The 16,336-nt window shown below is 47.8% G+C and overlaps 1 protein-coding gene across 2 annotated transcripts in view; it reads right to left on the bottom strand.

Moving 5' to 3' along the window:
- Positions 1-16,336, bottom strand: part of UCHL3 (ubiquitin C-terminal hydrolase L3) — a 397,999-nt gene that overhangs the window by 350,833 nt on the left and 30,830 nt on the right. The window contains exon 1 of one of the 2 annotated variants that reach the window (XM_085622018.1): positions 6,280-6,332. The exons of the other annotated variant lie outside the window; for it this stretch is intronic. Within the exon in view, the coding sequence (XP_085478144.1) occupies positions 6,280-6,309 (30 nt within the window). The 5' untranslated portion in view covers positions 6,310-6,332. Of the gene's footprint in view, positions 1-6,279; positions 6,333-16,336 lie in introns of those variants that run through there. 2 annotated transcript variants of the gene reach the window in all.

The following is a 16,336-nucleotide window of genomic DNA, read 5'->3' as shown; positions in this document are numbered from 1 at the left end:
TGCGATGGCAGCGAGGGGTTTCATGTAGATGTTGAAGAGAGTGGGGCTGAGCGATGATCCTTGCGGGACGCCGCAGATGACTCCGGTGGCCTCAGAGAGGAAAGGAGGGAGGCGTACTCTCTGTGTTCTGCCGGAGAGGTATGAGATGATCCATTCCAGGGCCGTCCCTTGGATGCCGGTGTCGTTGAGGCGTTGGACTAGGGTGCGGTGGCAGACAGTGTCAAATGCTGCGGAGAGGTCTAGGAGGATGAGTGCCGCTGTTTCACCGTTGTCGAGCAGGGCTCGGATGTTGTCGGTGGCTGCGATGAGGGCGGTCTCGGTGCTGTGGTTGGCTCTGAATCCGACTGTGATGAGTCGAGGGATACGTTCGTCTCGAGGAAGGCGGCCAGTTGCTTGTTGACGACCTTCTCGATGACTTTGGCAGGGAAGGAAAGGAGCGAGATGGGGCGGAAGTTCTTGAGGTCGGTCGGGTCCGCTGTTGGTTTCTTCAGCAGTGCGCTGAGCTCGGCGTGCTTCCAGCTTTCCGGGAAGGTGGCTGTGTCGAAGGAGGCGTTGATGATGTCTCGGAGGTGGGGTGCGATGGTAGGGGCGGCCTTGTTGAAGACATGGTGGGGGCACGGGTCTGTCGGCGATCCGGAGTGGATGGTGTTCATCATGCGTGTTGTGTCTTCGGGGGTCAGCTTGGTCCATGTCTGGAGGATGGCGGCGGGGTGCGTAGGTTCGACCGATGGGTGCGGGGGTGAAACGCCGAAGCTGTTGTGGATGTTGGCGATCTTGCAGTGGAAGTACGAGGCGAGGGAGTCGCAGAGGTCCTGTGAGGGAGTGATGTCGTTGTTGCCGGTGCTGGGGTTAGAGAACTCCTTGACGATGTTGAAGAGCTCCTTGCTGTCATGGGCGTTCTTGTCCAGTCGTTCCTTCAGAGATTTCTTCTTGGTGGTGCGGATGAGCTGGTGGTGTCTGCGGGTAGCGAGTTTGAGGGCGGTCATGTTGTCGGCGGTCTTGTCGAGGAGCCAGGCCTTCTCGAGGGTGCGGCAGGCCTTCTTGGAGTTCTTGAGTTCGTCGGTGAACCAGGGGGCCTTCTTGCTTCTGTGCCTGGTGAGTGGGTTCTTCAGTGGGGCGAGGTCGTCGGCACAGGAGGTCAGCCACTGAGTGAGGTTGAGGGCTGCTGTGTTGGGGTCCGTTGTCCTGACAGGTGGGTTCTGGCTGAGGGAGGTGGCGAGCTGGTCGACGGTGATCTTGCTCCAGTTCCTGTGGGGAACCTGCTTCGGGTGGTGGTGGACCGTGTTCTTTTTGAAGCTGAAGTGGACGCAGCTGTGGTCAGTCCAGTGAAGTCCGGTGGAGTGGCTGAAGGTGACGTGCTTGCTGGATGAGAAGACTGGGTCGAGCGTGTGGCCGGCGTAGTGGGTGGGGGTGTTGACCAGTTGCTTCAGCCCGAGGTTGGCCAGGTTGTCCAGCAGGGTGGTGGTGTTGCGGTCGTTGTTGTTCTCCAGGTGGAAGTTGAGGTCCCCTAGGAGGATGTAGTCAGCGGAGGGGAGGGCGTGAGGGCTGATTAAGTCCGTGATGTCTTCGCAGAACTGTGCGCGTGGTCCCGGGGGTCTGTAGATGAGGGTGCCTCTGAGGGTAGTCTTGGGGTCGGTGTGGATCTGGAAGTGCAGGTATTCGGCGGCGTTGAATGCGTCGATTGAGTCAGTCGAGATGCGAATGGTGCTTTTGTGGACGATGGCGATGCCTCCTCCGGTCTGGTTGACGCGATCTTTCCTGATGATCTTGTAGCCGTCCGGGATGGCTATGGCGATGTCGGGGGCTGAGGAGGCGTTCATCCAGGTTTCCGTGAGGGAGCCGACGTCTGGAGAAGCGGTGTCGAGGAGGTTCCAGAGTTCCACAGCGTGTCTGTGGACGGAGCGGGTGTTGAGCAGGATGCACTTCAGGTGGTTGCTGTTGTCCGTCTTGGTGGGTGCGGTGCCGGTACGGAGGCAGGAGAAATTGCAGGATCGGCAGGCGAAGGGTCCATGGGTGTGTCGCGGGGATGCTTGGTAGCACCCGGGGGTTCGGGCGGTGTGGAGTGCGATGAGCGTGGCGAAGTCGTAGGTCCTGCGGGGGGGCTGGCGGACGCGGGGGCCAGGGGGTCTAGCGCTGGGCGCGGGCCAGGCGCAGACGGGCTTACCTTTGGCGCACCTTCGGCGCTCAATCGGCGCTCCCGCTGCGCGCGTCCGCTGCGCGGTCGCTGAGGGGGCGTCATAAGTAGTGAGCCGGAAGGGAGGGTCAGCTGGGAGGCTGGGTGGCCAATGGGAAGGAAGGGGAGGCGGGACTGCGGGGTCAGCGGCGGGAAACCGGAACTGGGACGCGGGAAAAGGAAGGCGAGTGACCGGGGCAGCGGCGGTGGTGAGCTGGCGCGAGAATGGGCAGCAGAGCAGGCAGCGAGCGGAGGGCAGTACCTGCAAGTGGCAGGGCAGAGGTCGGCAGCGGCGGATGAGGTAAGTGGCGTCAGGGGTGACAGCAGGCAGGCGTCAGGTAGCAGCAGTGGAAGGGGAGCGACCGCCTGTGAGGTACAGGGGGTCACAGTGACCAGTGCGGAGTGGACCCCTTAAGTAGTGAGCCGGGAGGGAGGGTCAGCTGGGAGGCGGGAGGCTGGGTGGCCAATGGGAAGGAAGGGGAGGCGGGACTGCGGGGTCAGCGGCGGGAAACCGGAACTGGGACGCGGGAAAAGGAAGGCGAGTGACCGGGGCAGCGGCGGTGGTGGTGAGCTGGCGCGAGAATGGGCAGCAGAGCAGGCAGCGAGCGGAGGGCAGTACCTGCAAGTGGCAGGGCAGAGGTCGGCAGCGGCGGATGAGGTAAGTGGCGTCAACCTATCAGTCACCCCTCTTGCAGGCCCTAACAATCCTGAGGGCAGGGTGCTTGGTTTACTATGTGAGGGGGTGCTTCTGCATGAGCAGGACCCCTCTGCAGCTGGCAGAGTCTATTCTCTGCTGCTGTTTGTGGATACGGTTAAACCATATACTCTTAAGTGCATTATAACCTCGCGGTAAATGCTAACTTTGGAATGAGTGCATCAAAACATGTCGTGTTTGGTGTCAAACAACTTCGAATCATACCCCCACACCAGTAACTGGTGTGGGAGTATGATCTCACCCTTCTAGAGGGGACGACATGTACCCACTGTACTAAACGGTAGAAATCTTCTAGAGCCCCGGCATCACAAAATGGATGCCACCAGCACAGACACTGGGCTGCCCTCCTGCTGCTGACCGAAACTCGCAGTGGAGGAAGCCCAACAAAAGGTATCCTGTCACAGGGAGGTGTCACCACCTCCCAGACAGGATTTAGTGTATTGGAGCTGGGTGGGTGCACTCTTAGAGTGCTTTGAAGTCCTGCACTGGGGGAGCAGTAGGCTCCTCTGTGCATATGCCAGCTCAAACCGGTTCAGGGGCTACCTGCCCCTGCTCTGGCGCGAAACTGGACAAAGGGAAGTGGGTGTAACCACCCACTACCCTGGCCCTCCTAGAGGAGTGGTCATAGAGCTAGTCCCTCCCCTATCTTCACTATAAGATACCAAGCATTGCCAATGCAATTCAGATTACCCTGGACGACGCTCTACAAAGAAGAATCCTGGCCCTTCGACGTTCCATTATCTCTGGAAGACTGAAGAATCTCCCTTGGAGTCAAGGAGTGACTCCCCTGCTTGGCAGGCACCAGTAACTTTACTCAACGGTTGCAAACTTCACCGCTCCCGCCAGAGTCCGAAGTCCCTGCGTCCCCTGAAGCGGTTTTCCTGACCTCTCGACAGCCATTTTGAGTCCCCTGCGAAGCTGTGGCATCTGGACCCCACGAGTGACGAGGAACAGCAATACCAGGGAACCGTGCACGGATTTCGAGTGCAAACCCTAAACAACGTTCTACGAACTTGTGCTTTGGACCATCTGTAGTCCAAGTCCCTAGCAGGTCTGGTAGCAAACATCAGCGGCCTACCCCGTCCCTAGTGACCGTGGGCTCCTGCTGAACTTTTCCTGCAAAGGCGTCTTCGCGGTTGCTTGCCCGTTGGCTAGTGACTCACCCGAAGACTTTCTCATCGACTTCAAGGGCTCTCCTGGTTGCTCCGGGCCTGCCCTCACTTACCCTCGCTGGGTAAGTCCATCAGACCTTGCTGGTCTGCATCATCTTCAATCTTCGGTCCACACGAGACTTGCAGTTGCCAAGGCTTGTTGGCTCCAATCCGGTTGCCGACACCGTCATCAGCTGCAGACGTCGTGGGACACTCCGAATCCAGCTGCTGGTCATCGTTGATCCCTCCTGGACCTCGTGAGCGAAGAGACAAATCACCATCGACGACCTGAAACGACACGACATCATTGGTCATCCATCCTTCTGGCCACCGGTCACTGGCAAGTGACTTTGAACACTGTCCCCTCAATTTTCAGGTCCTCTTCAACTTCAATCCATCTTCGGATTCCAGCGGACACCTCTTCAGTCGTCTCAAGCAGCAAGTCTTCATTGGTCTCCATTGAAAACAGCATCGCGACCCGACACCAAGAGACACCTATGCACCCGGCTTCCCTGGGTGAGGTAACTCGTGCACTCCGGTGCCCAAGTGTGTGTTGGCCTTCGAAATACTTACCCTGTAAGTGGCTTGCTTGTTGACTTCTTCGAAGCGCCCTAAAACTTTAAAATACAAACCGCGACTTGTGCCATTGTAACCTATAGGAAACCCGCAGATGTGTTTAGACACTGCACTCGTCTCCCGTGGGCTTGTTACTTACCTGCTAACACTGCAGAAGTGAAGCCCCAGCGATTCCCAAGGCCCTAGGCTTTGTTACTTTGCATGTCGAGTTTGTTAAACCATTTTCTTAGTATATGGTCTGGTACGCCCCTAGGGCTACAGCCATAATTTTGCTTAATTTATTGAGAACTGTTGACATTTGAATGTGTATCTGGGTACTAATCTCATAAAGAGATTAGTAGAATGTATCTAGAAATAAATACATATATATTTCATATATATACCTGTGTGGTGTGCTTTTCATTTGGTAATTCAAGAGATTATAAGGTAAAACAAGCTGCTTTACATTCCTCAGAGACTTAGCCTGAAGGCTGCTCTCCACAGCTACCACTAGGATAGCTTTCTTTAAAAGGTTGTCTTAAACCTATCTACCATAAGAGTCGAATTGGACTGGTGCAAGGTGGCCACTATAACTAGTGACCAGCATATGCCAGGTCAACTTCTCACACTGACTTACTTATAAGTCCCAGGTATGGTACTCAAGTACCCAGGGCAGGCAAGGCTGGCTGTTCACAGATGAGCCAAGAACAAAGGCTGTTGCTACACTGTAGGTGTGACTCCCTCCCCACAGGATAAGCTGCAAAGGCTGTTAGCCCAATGGGTAGGCTTTAAAGGTGATACAGTCTTTGAAGGGCTGCTGTGACCACACTCCTGTGCAGGGAGCCTTTTGTTTCCTCTGGACAAGGTAGAGCTAGGGCGAGAAGGGAAAACTGGTTTCAGAGCCAGTTTCCGTGGACGTGCAGACCATGGTAGCCACACTCCCGGGAGTGGGCTACAAAGCAGGAGTGTGGCTACCAAGGTCCTTGCACTCAAGAAGACTTCAGCCATGTTGTTTGTGGCATGCAAGTTGCCAGATGCCACACATCACCGGGACTGTGTCACCAGTGAGGCGCTTGGCTAGTGACCATGTTGTTCCCTCAGGGAACTATACTGGGATATAATGGGCACCCCTGGTATTCAAGACTTCAGTACTCACTGGATTTGGAACAAGGACAAGAAGAAGACTAATTTGTACCCGCTGGAAGTGCTCAAGAAGAGGCTGTGACGTTGGTGCAACTGCACCTGCTGCTCTTTGGGCTAGAGGAGTTTGGACCTTGTTCTGCATGCCTGGATCAGAAAAAAAGCCGATTCCCAGCCCCAATCTGAAGCAGAGACCCCCCCAAGGGTCAGTAGGCTAGTCCCCCCAGAACAGCACTAGTGACATCAAAGCTGGAAGAGACCAAACCGCCTTCCTGGTAGCCATGCAGCAGTTCTGCCTCTACTGGACGCCGGGCACTTCGACTGACTATTTGGAGATTGCCAAAAGTTGCACCCGAGTCTGCTGGACCCATGGGTTTTGGTTGTAACCAGATTAGTTCACCCTAAGGGACGGTAGCCCCCACCAAAAACTTGCACCGTTAATGCTGTGTTGCAAGAACCAAAGATCTGCATCTGCAGCCCTTTTACCCCTGCATAGAGGACATTGTGGGACCCTGAGATCAGTGGCCGGAGTCACCCCCACTCACCTGTGGAGCGAAGACTTGACCAGAGTTCATCCCTGTGGACCACACAGCATCTAGAACATACATAAAGCATCTTTAAGCCTGCATCCCACAGCATCAGGACCACTGCATAGAGGTCAATGACTGTTGTCCTGTAACATTTGGAACTTGCTCTAAATCGCTCTGGTGCCCAGGTAACTGTCCAAAGATTCCTTCTAGGGCTCCTAGACCTCTATTCTGTTGGATGTAATTGCCCAATCTGGGTTGGAGTCACCGACCTCAGTGTTAACAATGTTTTGACTTGCCAATGCTGGTTTGCGGTTGATGCTGCAAATGCTTTAAAAATTCATATCTCTGGAACCCTCTGGTGGATTTTGTTCATCAAGGACTCTAAACATTTATAAATACAGGCTCTATTTTTATACATTGTTGTTGTGTCTCCTTGTTGTGCGACTTTCTTATTCTGTGGTTTGGTGCTGTTAAATGCTCGACACATTGTTCCTTTGCTAATCCTTGCTGCTCAGAGCCATATCCACCCAGGGTTGAGCTTAAGGTTTTCAAACGAGCCTGACTGGACCAAAAACATGTTTTGCAAGTGTATTGCATGATAAGGCCCCACAGCCATATCATATAATACACCTATATCCTCACAGTGGTCGTCAAGCAATAACATGGATGATCACCAAAAATACAGTCTACAACATTGCTTATCCATGAGCAATATACACTACTTCTGGACAGATTCTGCATCTTGGATCTCCTCCTTGAAAGGAAAACATGAGAATTTTCTAGGGTGTCAGGGCTTAAAATAAACTACTATAAGTCAGAGGGAATGAGGGTAGCGGACCCGCTTCCCTTATCCTTGCCCTACCTACAAACATGGAGGTTGAAATATGCTGAAGGCCGATCGCCTACTTATGTGTTAACATCACAAACTGCAATAAAGCAATATACAGATGCAAAGTCCCTTAACTATTGGAAACTATTTTAAAAGATTTCTAAAGATGGGGCTGACTGGACCTGTCCAAGGTTAGCAAAATTAAGTTGAACTTCTTCCTGTGGTTCCAATATGCAGCCCAGACCCTCCTATTCAGGTTTCTAAAACACATATTGACAGACATTCAATAGCGCTTACTAAACTTTGGGGAGAAAAGGCACTGATTGGAGAAATCCACACAATTCAAAAAACCCTCAGAGGGAGAAGGACTTCCAGTGATCTCCAGATATTTAACAGCAGACAAAATTCAACCAACTCTAAACTGATGTATGAAACAAAACCATGGCTACTACTAGTCTAAGAAGAGCACTCCTTTATTCCTGAAACATTTACTGTGCTCCCTCCACATCGCAGATCAAAAGATGGAAACATTCTTCTGGCCAAAACCACCCTTATTTTTTTTAATATCGCATTTTATTGAGGTTACAGGTGCAACAATCTTGGAACCTGTGTGGCATCAATTAAAGCTAGACATTTCTTCCCCAACAAGGAAACCAGAAATCAACTGAAAACATGCACAGTCTACCCATCCGCTGCCCCCCGATTCTCCCTCTCTAACCCATAGTCAATTAGAGACTCGCATGAAGGGACTTCAAAGAGATTACTGAGCTGTGGCCTGCCGCTGTTGCCCATGTTCTGATCCCAGCATGATTTACCATTCTTTCAACCTCCATTGTCTATTATCTGCCCCCATTTGGCCTTAACAAGCGCTCCTCTGTGTCGCAGTTATCCCATATTTTCCCAAGTTTCTGGGGGTTTCCCTTGCCCTCATTCACCAGCTTTTCCAGTGCTGTGCACCTCTGCATTTCCTTCACCCAGACTTGCACCCGTGGCCAGTCTTTACTCCCCCATTTCCTCTCGATTTATCTTTTGGCCAGTAGGAATCTCAGGTTGACCAGTATTTTTTGGCATGACGTCACATCAGTGTCCCTTCACAGCACCAGTATCGCTTGTCCGTCTATCGGTGTGCCCACTGCGGCCACAAGGCTACTCCGCACTCCCATCCAGAACTGCTCTACTATTGGGCAGTCCATATCATATGAAAGAAGGACCCATATTGGCTACATGCTCATAAAAAATGGTACTTCTTAGTCACTGGAATACCATGGTAAGAAGCAAAAAAACATATTTTTTTAACCCCATGACCCCACTTGCCTACTACCCTGATATTATCCCTGGGCTTGATCCATAATTCATAAACCAGGAAGACCTTGAACCGTAAATGCTGAATCTTCCTTTCATTGGAAGAGTACTTAAGGACAGAGCACATTGCGAAAGGCAATAGCAATCACACCGAGAAAGATTTAAACTAATACAAGGTCTACACTGGGTGGACACTGGTGAGAGAAACACAACTGTACAAGCACTTGACACCAACAGACTCTCTACTTCACAAGTCTCCACACACAGAGGCATCTTCAGAATATATTCATGACTAAAGGGACACTCTCTCTATGGCCAGGCATAGTTACATTATACACTGGAAAAATTGGATGGGAAATTGCCCAAAGAACAATTTGGTGCAGGGAAAACAAATATCAATAAGCACACTACACCAAGAGAAAGATTAATCATTTCTCACTTATTGGTATCTAACCCGGGTTAGATTCAGAGTCAGATTCAGGAATTTTATTTTGGAGAAAGTGTCAAATGCGGGAAACAATGCTATTTGTCGGAACGTCATTTAACGTAAGGTTGGCTGTTTGTAATAACATTTGTGAATTACTTTTACACCTGCTTAAAGCCTTAGCATTATTGCACATTTCCACATATTTTAATGCACTATCATCTTGTTACTGTGTTGTACATTGACATATAGCATGACTGTTCAGGTGAGCATATCCTTCTTCTGAAGTTGGCACAATGAAGCAATAACTGCTGATTTAGTGGTGCCAGCCTTTTACCATAGCTTGTTGTATCATTATTCCAAGGCCATCTCATATTCTTCCTATGAATAAAGCCTGGAACCTGCTTGTTACGGTCTATTTGGAGTTTCTGCGGATCACGTATCCTGTCCTCTACTTATTGCATTGGGAAAAATTGTATAATGGAAGCTCAAAAATGTGGGGGTTGTGGCCCACCTGAAGACCAAGATGGCCGCTCTACGTTGAATCTGCGTTGAATCCCTGGCAGCCTCGGCTCGGATACTGGTCTGATAGGGCTGCAGAATCACCATACTGGTCCCGCGGTGTGGGAATGTGCTGTGCACCACCTGGTGCTGCAGCGGTGAGGCCAGATTGCTCCCTGGAGCTGTGGCGCCTGTAGAAGAAACATTGCTCGGCAACCGCCATGCGTCTTGGAGGCCCTGCAGAAACAGGGTTTGCTGGCAAGCCTGTGGGACAGGGGGGGCACACGGTGAGGCTGCCCCTGCTGTGGCAGAGAAAGTGGTGGTCCGAGGCCCCCACAGCAATACCAGCTGCAGAGACGCGGAGCACAGGAGTTTATGAACTGCTTGGGGGAACCTGGACACTGCATATTGATGTCAATCTGCACCCTCCCATCTTACTGGAGCCTACTCCAGAGAGATGCCCGTGGCCCTGCCAACTGCCACTGCGGGCAGGAGAGCCGTGGGTGTGGAGGTGCTTCTCAGTACGATGGTGAGAGGAGACCCAAAGCACTGCAAACTGCCCTTTGAGAAAAAGAGAGCTGCAAGAGGTGCAGAGAGCACCTCAGCTATAGAGGAAGGTCAGGCAATGGGCCCTAGGAATGACCAACCAACTGGATTTAGGGCTCGAAAAATCATAAATATGTTACTACAACTGCAGGCCTAGTAACTTTAATAATCTACTCGACCTAACTGTAATGTACTTGACCTGTGAACTCGTCTCAAATTGTGTGATCCTAGGCAAATATTTTATCTTATGGAGACGCCTTTTTCTCTATTATCAAATAAGAGAGCACCTTCAAATATGCAAGTTCACTATTTCTGCTGTCCAAAACAACCTCTTTATTTACTAGACTAAATGTTTGCTACATGTAGAACAAGCATTGAGCCAATATATAGGGTACACATGATTCCTGGCTTGCCTCTTAGTTCACTAATAGAATTGTCATCTTGGCAGGAGCGGTAATAATTCCCAGTTCATGTTTAAAAACTCACCGTTCATAAATATATTACCAAAGCATGATGTGGTAGTGCATTGTCATTTACAGATATCATATTTTCCATTGAAATGGCAACAAAACTTACCCTAACATGTAGTTTTACTGATAATAGCACAAAACTTACCCTAACATGTAGTTTTACTGATAATAGCACAAACAATTTTTGGGAATTTCAGAAAAAATATTTAAAATTTGCACGACCAAGAAAAGTGTTCTAATTTGTTTTGATCCTATAAAAATATTTTTTTCACCAAAGAATTACAAAAACGGGTCTTCATAACTAGTGAAATATATTTGAAATGTTTGAACAGTTCACCTAGCTATTTCAGTGTTGTGTTAGAAAAAAGCCTGACATCTTACAGCCTTTCATTTAAAATGCTTTGCCCAGTTCAATTGTCACACAGTTCACTTTACAAAATCCTCTAACTAAAGTCAAAGAAAGAAAAATAAATGTAATAAGATAAGCTGATTTTTGACCCCAGTCTCTTAAAGCTAGCAAATGTGACAAGATAACAAGATTTAATAGCATTTTTATTGCTCTTTCACTTTGTGAGCAACACAGATGCCTTTAAATTGTTATCTTGTCACAAAAGTCAGTTTGTCTTCCCTGAAGTTAGAGGATTTTCAACTTGCCAGAAAGGGCGAGTAATCCCTAAAAATAGCTCGTCCCGAATAAATCATGCTCGACAATGCGAGTGGGTGAATGGATTTTTCTAGCCCTGGAATTGGATACCATCATGGCTGAAATCAAGACTGGCTTTCGCACAGTTGATGCCTGCCTGGACACCATCTCCATCCAGCTAGACCATATGGACGAATGCCTAGATAGGTAGGATGCATGCATTATGGGGGCAGGGGGAACAAATATCCCGCTTAGAAGACACCTCGGTTGGGAAGAGACTGGAAAAGCTGAAGATGCGCCTAAAAGCGGCAGCCATAAAAAATGAAAATTTGGAGGCAAGGGGGGGCAGATACAACATTCTCATTTTAGGGTTGAGGAGACTGCTAACACCAGGAAACGAGACCTCTTTGCAGAGCACCTACTCTCTGATCTCCTGGATAGAGATTGTGGCTTGGCTCCTCAACTACAAAGACCGCAATGTTGTGCTTCGGAGGACAAGAGAGCATGGTCCACTCCAGTACCAGGGGCACACGGTTGCGCTTTTCCCGGACTTCACCGCAGTGGTCCATGAGGCTCGCCACAAATTTGGTGCGGCCAAAACTGCATTGCACAAATTGGGAATTTGATACGGCATGCTCTACCCGGCTCGTCTTGAGTTGATGTTGATGGGAAGACTCAGTACTTTGATACCTCAGCTGAAGTGATTACGTTTTGTAAACACTGCCCTAGCAGCGCAAATCCCCCGGGCGTATGCTGCCTGAACACATTGCCCCCCACACACAAATATCTGCTGTCATGGAACTTTTCCTTTTTAACTGAAACCTTCCAACGAGATGCCTCTGGCAGTCTGTTGTGCAGTGTATTGAGGTGGCCTTGGTTATCTGCTTGCTCTTCTGCACTTGAACTTGTTATAGTTATCCCAATGCCATTGACTGCCTGGGCCCATCCTTGACCCCAATATTGTCTTGAACATTGCTGCATTGAGCCAATCGCCGAGATGTTGCCACTCCCCAAGGGTTTTTATACTTAAAGGGATAATGTTTTCAGTTTCGTGATTTTCTTGTGATTCGCTTAGCAGTTTGTGGCCAGGTATGGGAGCAGGGAGTGGGATTGGCCTCTTTGAGATGTTTCAGTTGTGTTTGAATATATTAGTTCACTCTTGCATCTAGCTACCAGCTACACTACATATTTTCATTTTGCTCATTACTGATTGGGGTCATTATACACTAATGTCTGGCCATTTGCGAACGGCACTTTTATATCTTGGAACAAGTAACCAAGTAACCCATGTAAACGCAAACAAGTGCTACAGTACCTACAGCGTCACACTGTAGACATTGCCTTTATATAGGAGACTCACAGTTACATGGGGTAAGCATTGGTTCTTTTCCAGTTATAGTACCATGCGTATGAGGGTGGCAGGTATCTCTTGGTGGCAGAATACCTACTGGGATATCGAGTGTTGCTGGTAAATATATATGCTCCAAACACTGACAGCCCAGAGTTTTTCCAAACAGTCCAGACACTGGTGGATCATGCAGATGTAGACTATATTATTATGAGAGGGGATTTTAATAGGCTTTTGGACCCGGTTTCGGACAGCACTGCGCAGGCCCCTTTGGAAAGCCCCGCTCCATATTGCGAAAAATATGTCACACGTACAAGCTAGTGGACCCCTGGCGCCAGCGATAACCTACTAGCCCCACTTACACGTTTCGTTCGGCGCCACAGGATACCCAGACTCGAATAAACTATTGGCTTCTCTCAACCACACTTGTGCCATGGGTCAGATCCATTACACACCTCCCTCTCACGCTATCAGACCATTCGCCTGTAGTAATGACCTTGCGTGTCTCTAGTGCGGGAGGTACTGAAGACCAATCCCAGTTCCCAAACTTGGCGCTGCAAGACGACCTTTTCCGCACTTGGAGAGCATATGAATCATCTTTATTCTAAAAAAACATAAGCACAAATCCACCTACCATGCAAAACTAAAGGTGGTTTCGATCAAACACTCTCTAGGTTCTCTGGAAAGCCACACACCTCAGCTTCCACAAATATCTAACAAGTCAGACTGATCAAGCCAAAACAAAAATATAAACTCTATAAATGACACCAAGCTCTCTGTAACCAAATAGAAAAATGAAAGCCTCAGACGGAAAGTACTGACCACAGAGTGTACAGGGAACACACTTCCTCTATACTGTAAAGATTTCCTACTCTCAAGACCTTTAAGACATGCTGAAAATGTACTTAATAAACATCTCTCCAGAAAACAATTCTGATCTGTAATCTGAATGTTTCACTCTCCCTTTTGCCATTTTCTCCATATCCATGCCGTCTAATTAAAGACCCATGCCAAATGACTCTCAAATTAGCTGTCTCAGAGCTGCAGAGGAGGAGAGTAGAATGCTGGATTTAGTGCTGCTTTGTGGGGGTGTATTAATTGTGCCCCGCTGCAAGCCCTTGAAAATATGTTCCTGGACAGTTTGTGGGCTGTGCCAAAAATGAGCCCAGTATATATCACCCATAAGGAAGTGGCAATCCCCTTTTTTGAGGATGATTTACATATCAGTCCCATCCTCATGTGGTTTATTATATGGAGCAAAGTAGAGACCGAGTTTACTATGGTGATAATATTAGACTGTCTAATGTTAGATGCTTGGAAGAAAAGAAAATGGTTGGCATATATAGACAGCCAACTAAAACAGGGGGATAATAGCATTGGAATCAAGGATACAGATAAAGTCCTAGAAAACAACAAAACTGATATTAAACTTATAATTAAGAGAAAGAGAGACTTAGATTTTTTCCTTTCATGTGTGTCTCGTTCTATGGTGTGTAGATATCTCTCAGGCCCAGTACAGGCGGGACTGCACAATTACTTGACAACTGTAAAGAACAGTCAACATAAGTTTTATCTTACTAGACTTTGTATAGGAACACTAGATCTAAGGATTGCCTTCCCAAAAATTGGGACACGGAATAATATCCTACCAAACTGCCCATGTGATGGTAGAACAAGCCAAAGCACAACGCACTTTATCCTATTTTGCAGTTTTTACAGGGATCTTAGGAAGTGTTTTTTAGCACCAGTTTTTAAAACTGGCAGTTATATTTATTATCAGGATGCTTTTCATTATTTATGTGCTCTGAAAAATGGGGATATGTGCTCGTGTTTTATAGCTTTCATCATATCTGCCCTGGGTAGAAGGACAAACCTTGGATATTTGGAAACTTTAACCTATACGTCTTTTTTGTGATCCTGACTCCCACAAATTGCCTTTTATGATAAATGGCACGTGGATTTGATTAATTTGTATGAGTAGTGGGAGATATTGGTGATTGATTTCATTATTATAATTGGTTTGTTATATAGGATTTCGGTCTGCTCTTTAACGGATGGTTTTCATGATGTACTATTATAAATGTTACAGGCTTCTGACTATGGGAACGGGTATTCATATGCGAGTCTCTGCATTTTTAAGCTATATATTAACTGTGATATGATTGTGTACTTTTATGGTTTTATTTCTACAAACCGAATAAAGTGATTTGATTAAAATGTTATGTGGCGAGTGTACGACGACTTGCTGTGCTTGCTAAATTAGTCTACTTAGGAAGGCCAGTGAACTAGCACCATGTACGAAATGAAAAGTAGTTCTACTGCAGACACTGCATCCATTGTATAACATGCCACATTGTAGAATATGTACATAGTATAGCAGTTCCTGGCATTGATTGGCCATGGAGTTTGTTCTGGGTCTGTGTTGACCTTGACCTTTGAGGCCCATCCAGGGAGAAGATCTGCACGTGTGCTATGTTCAATGTTTGAAATAAGCATAAGATGTACCTTGATTGTGTGTTAGGATCTTGATGGCAGTTATATAAGTGAAACTTGCTTTATATCTGAATCAATGAGCATGGACACAAATGCTAATCTGAAGAAGTTGGCCATATGTCCATATAACAAGGACTGTAAAACGGATACCAAGAGAAACAAGGATGAGTGACATTTCTATGACAGTGTAATGAACTGGTTCTTCAAGTCTATACTTCTTTGCACCCTGCTTGGGGAGCAGTGTGGCCCAGTAGAAGGGGACTGCCATATGAGAAGACAAACACATTGGGGACCATTAGCAAGTGACTACTGTAAGAGTGTAGATTATCAGTAGATGAATAATGGGTGTGCAGAATTAGTATGGCGGTTAAGCCATCCTGAGGTCACATCAACGTTCTGAAGGTATGAGATAAAAAAGTTAAGAACAAGGATTGGAGGGGGAATAAGATAGAGGGAATGACAGTCGAATATTATGAACAGTTTGGTCAAACACAACATATTAACACCTCATCAGAAGAGACAGTAGTGCATTATGGGTAGTTAGACTTCGATATCTGGCCAGCCAGGAGCGACGAACCAAGAGGAGTAGTGGAGGCAACAAAGAAGGGAACTAGCATATATACACAGGATAGCAGTCGTGGCTGGCATGGATCACGGGTGGCAGGGAGGATGAGGGGGGAGGAGGGGGAAATATATATTACACTTGCCTCTTCACGGACGCTGTCTCTCCTTCACGTTCTCTTCCTGATGAGTCCTGAAAGCAGGAAGCACACAGGCTCCCCTAAGCCAATCACAACGCTGCAGTCAGCAGCGTCGGGATTGGTCTGAACGCCATGGTGCGGCGCTCAGACAGGGACTGGGAGCATGTTCTCTACCCAGGCTGTCAATACAGCCAGGTGGAGAACATGCTAAGTGCGCATTACTTTTTGGACGGCCCAAGACAACCATCCAAACAGTCATGCGCACTTAAGAGAGTTCCCACAACTCCTCCCCCTGCTTTCGACTGCCCAGCCCTGCCCCTAAAACTGAGGCTCCACGGAAAAAGTTTGAGTTACAACTATAAAAAGTGTCATCCCATAATAGGTGGACATTTGATAGAACTTTATTATTAGATCCAACAGTAAAATTCAGTTGAAAAGGGACACATTGTAATTTTTTTCACTAAATAACACGAGCTTTAAAATATATAATATGGGATTCACATAAGTCCTATATTAGAGGTAGGGTAATCAACTTAGCAGCAAAAGAACATAAGGAGGAAAGACATAAGCTAAAAGATCTGGAAGATAATATCTTAAGGTCTTTGAGAAGGGGGAAACTTGCAACAAGATGATCAGGCCACATAAGATAAGGAAATTAAATGTGCAAGAATGGAATTAGTAGACTATCTAGATGGCGTACTAAGGAAACAAATGGGAGGCCTGTAAACTAGCTCATTATGAATTTGGGTAAAGACGTAGGATGCTCCTTGATTGTAAGTCAAGAACTGAATATATGAGAAACACGATGAGAGATA

The sequence above is a fragment of the Triturus cristatus genome, chromosome 8 (genome assembly GCF_964204655.1).
Source record: "Triturus cristatus chromosome 8, aTriCri1.1, whole genome shotgun sequence".
In the NCBI taxonomy this organism is placed as follows: domain Eukaryota; kingdom Metazoa; phylum Chordata; class Amphibia; order Caudata; family Salamandridae; genus Triturus; species Triturus cristatus.
This window is presented reverse-complemented; position numbering and strand designations above follow the sequence as displayed.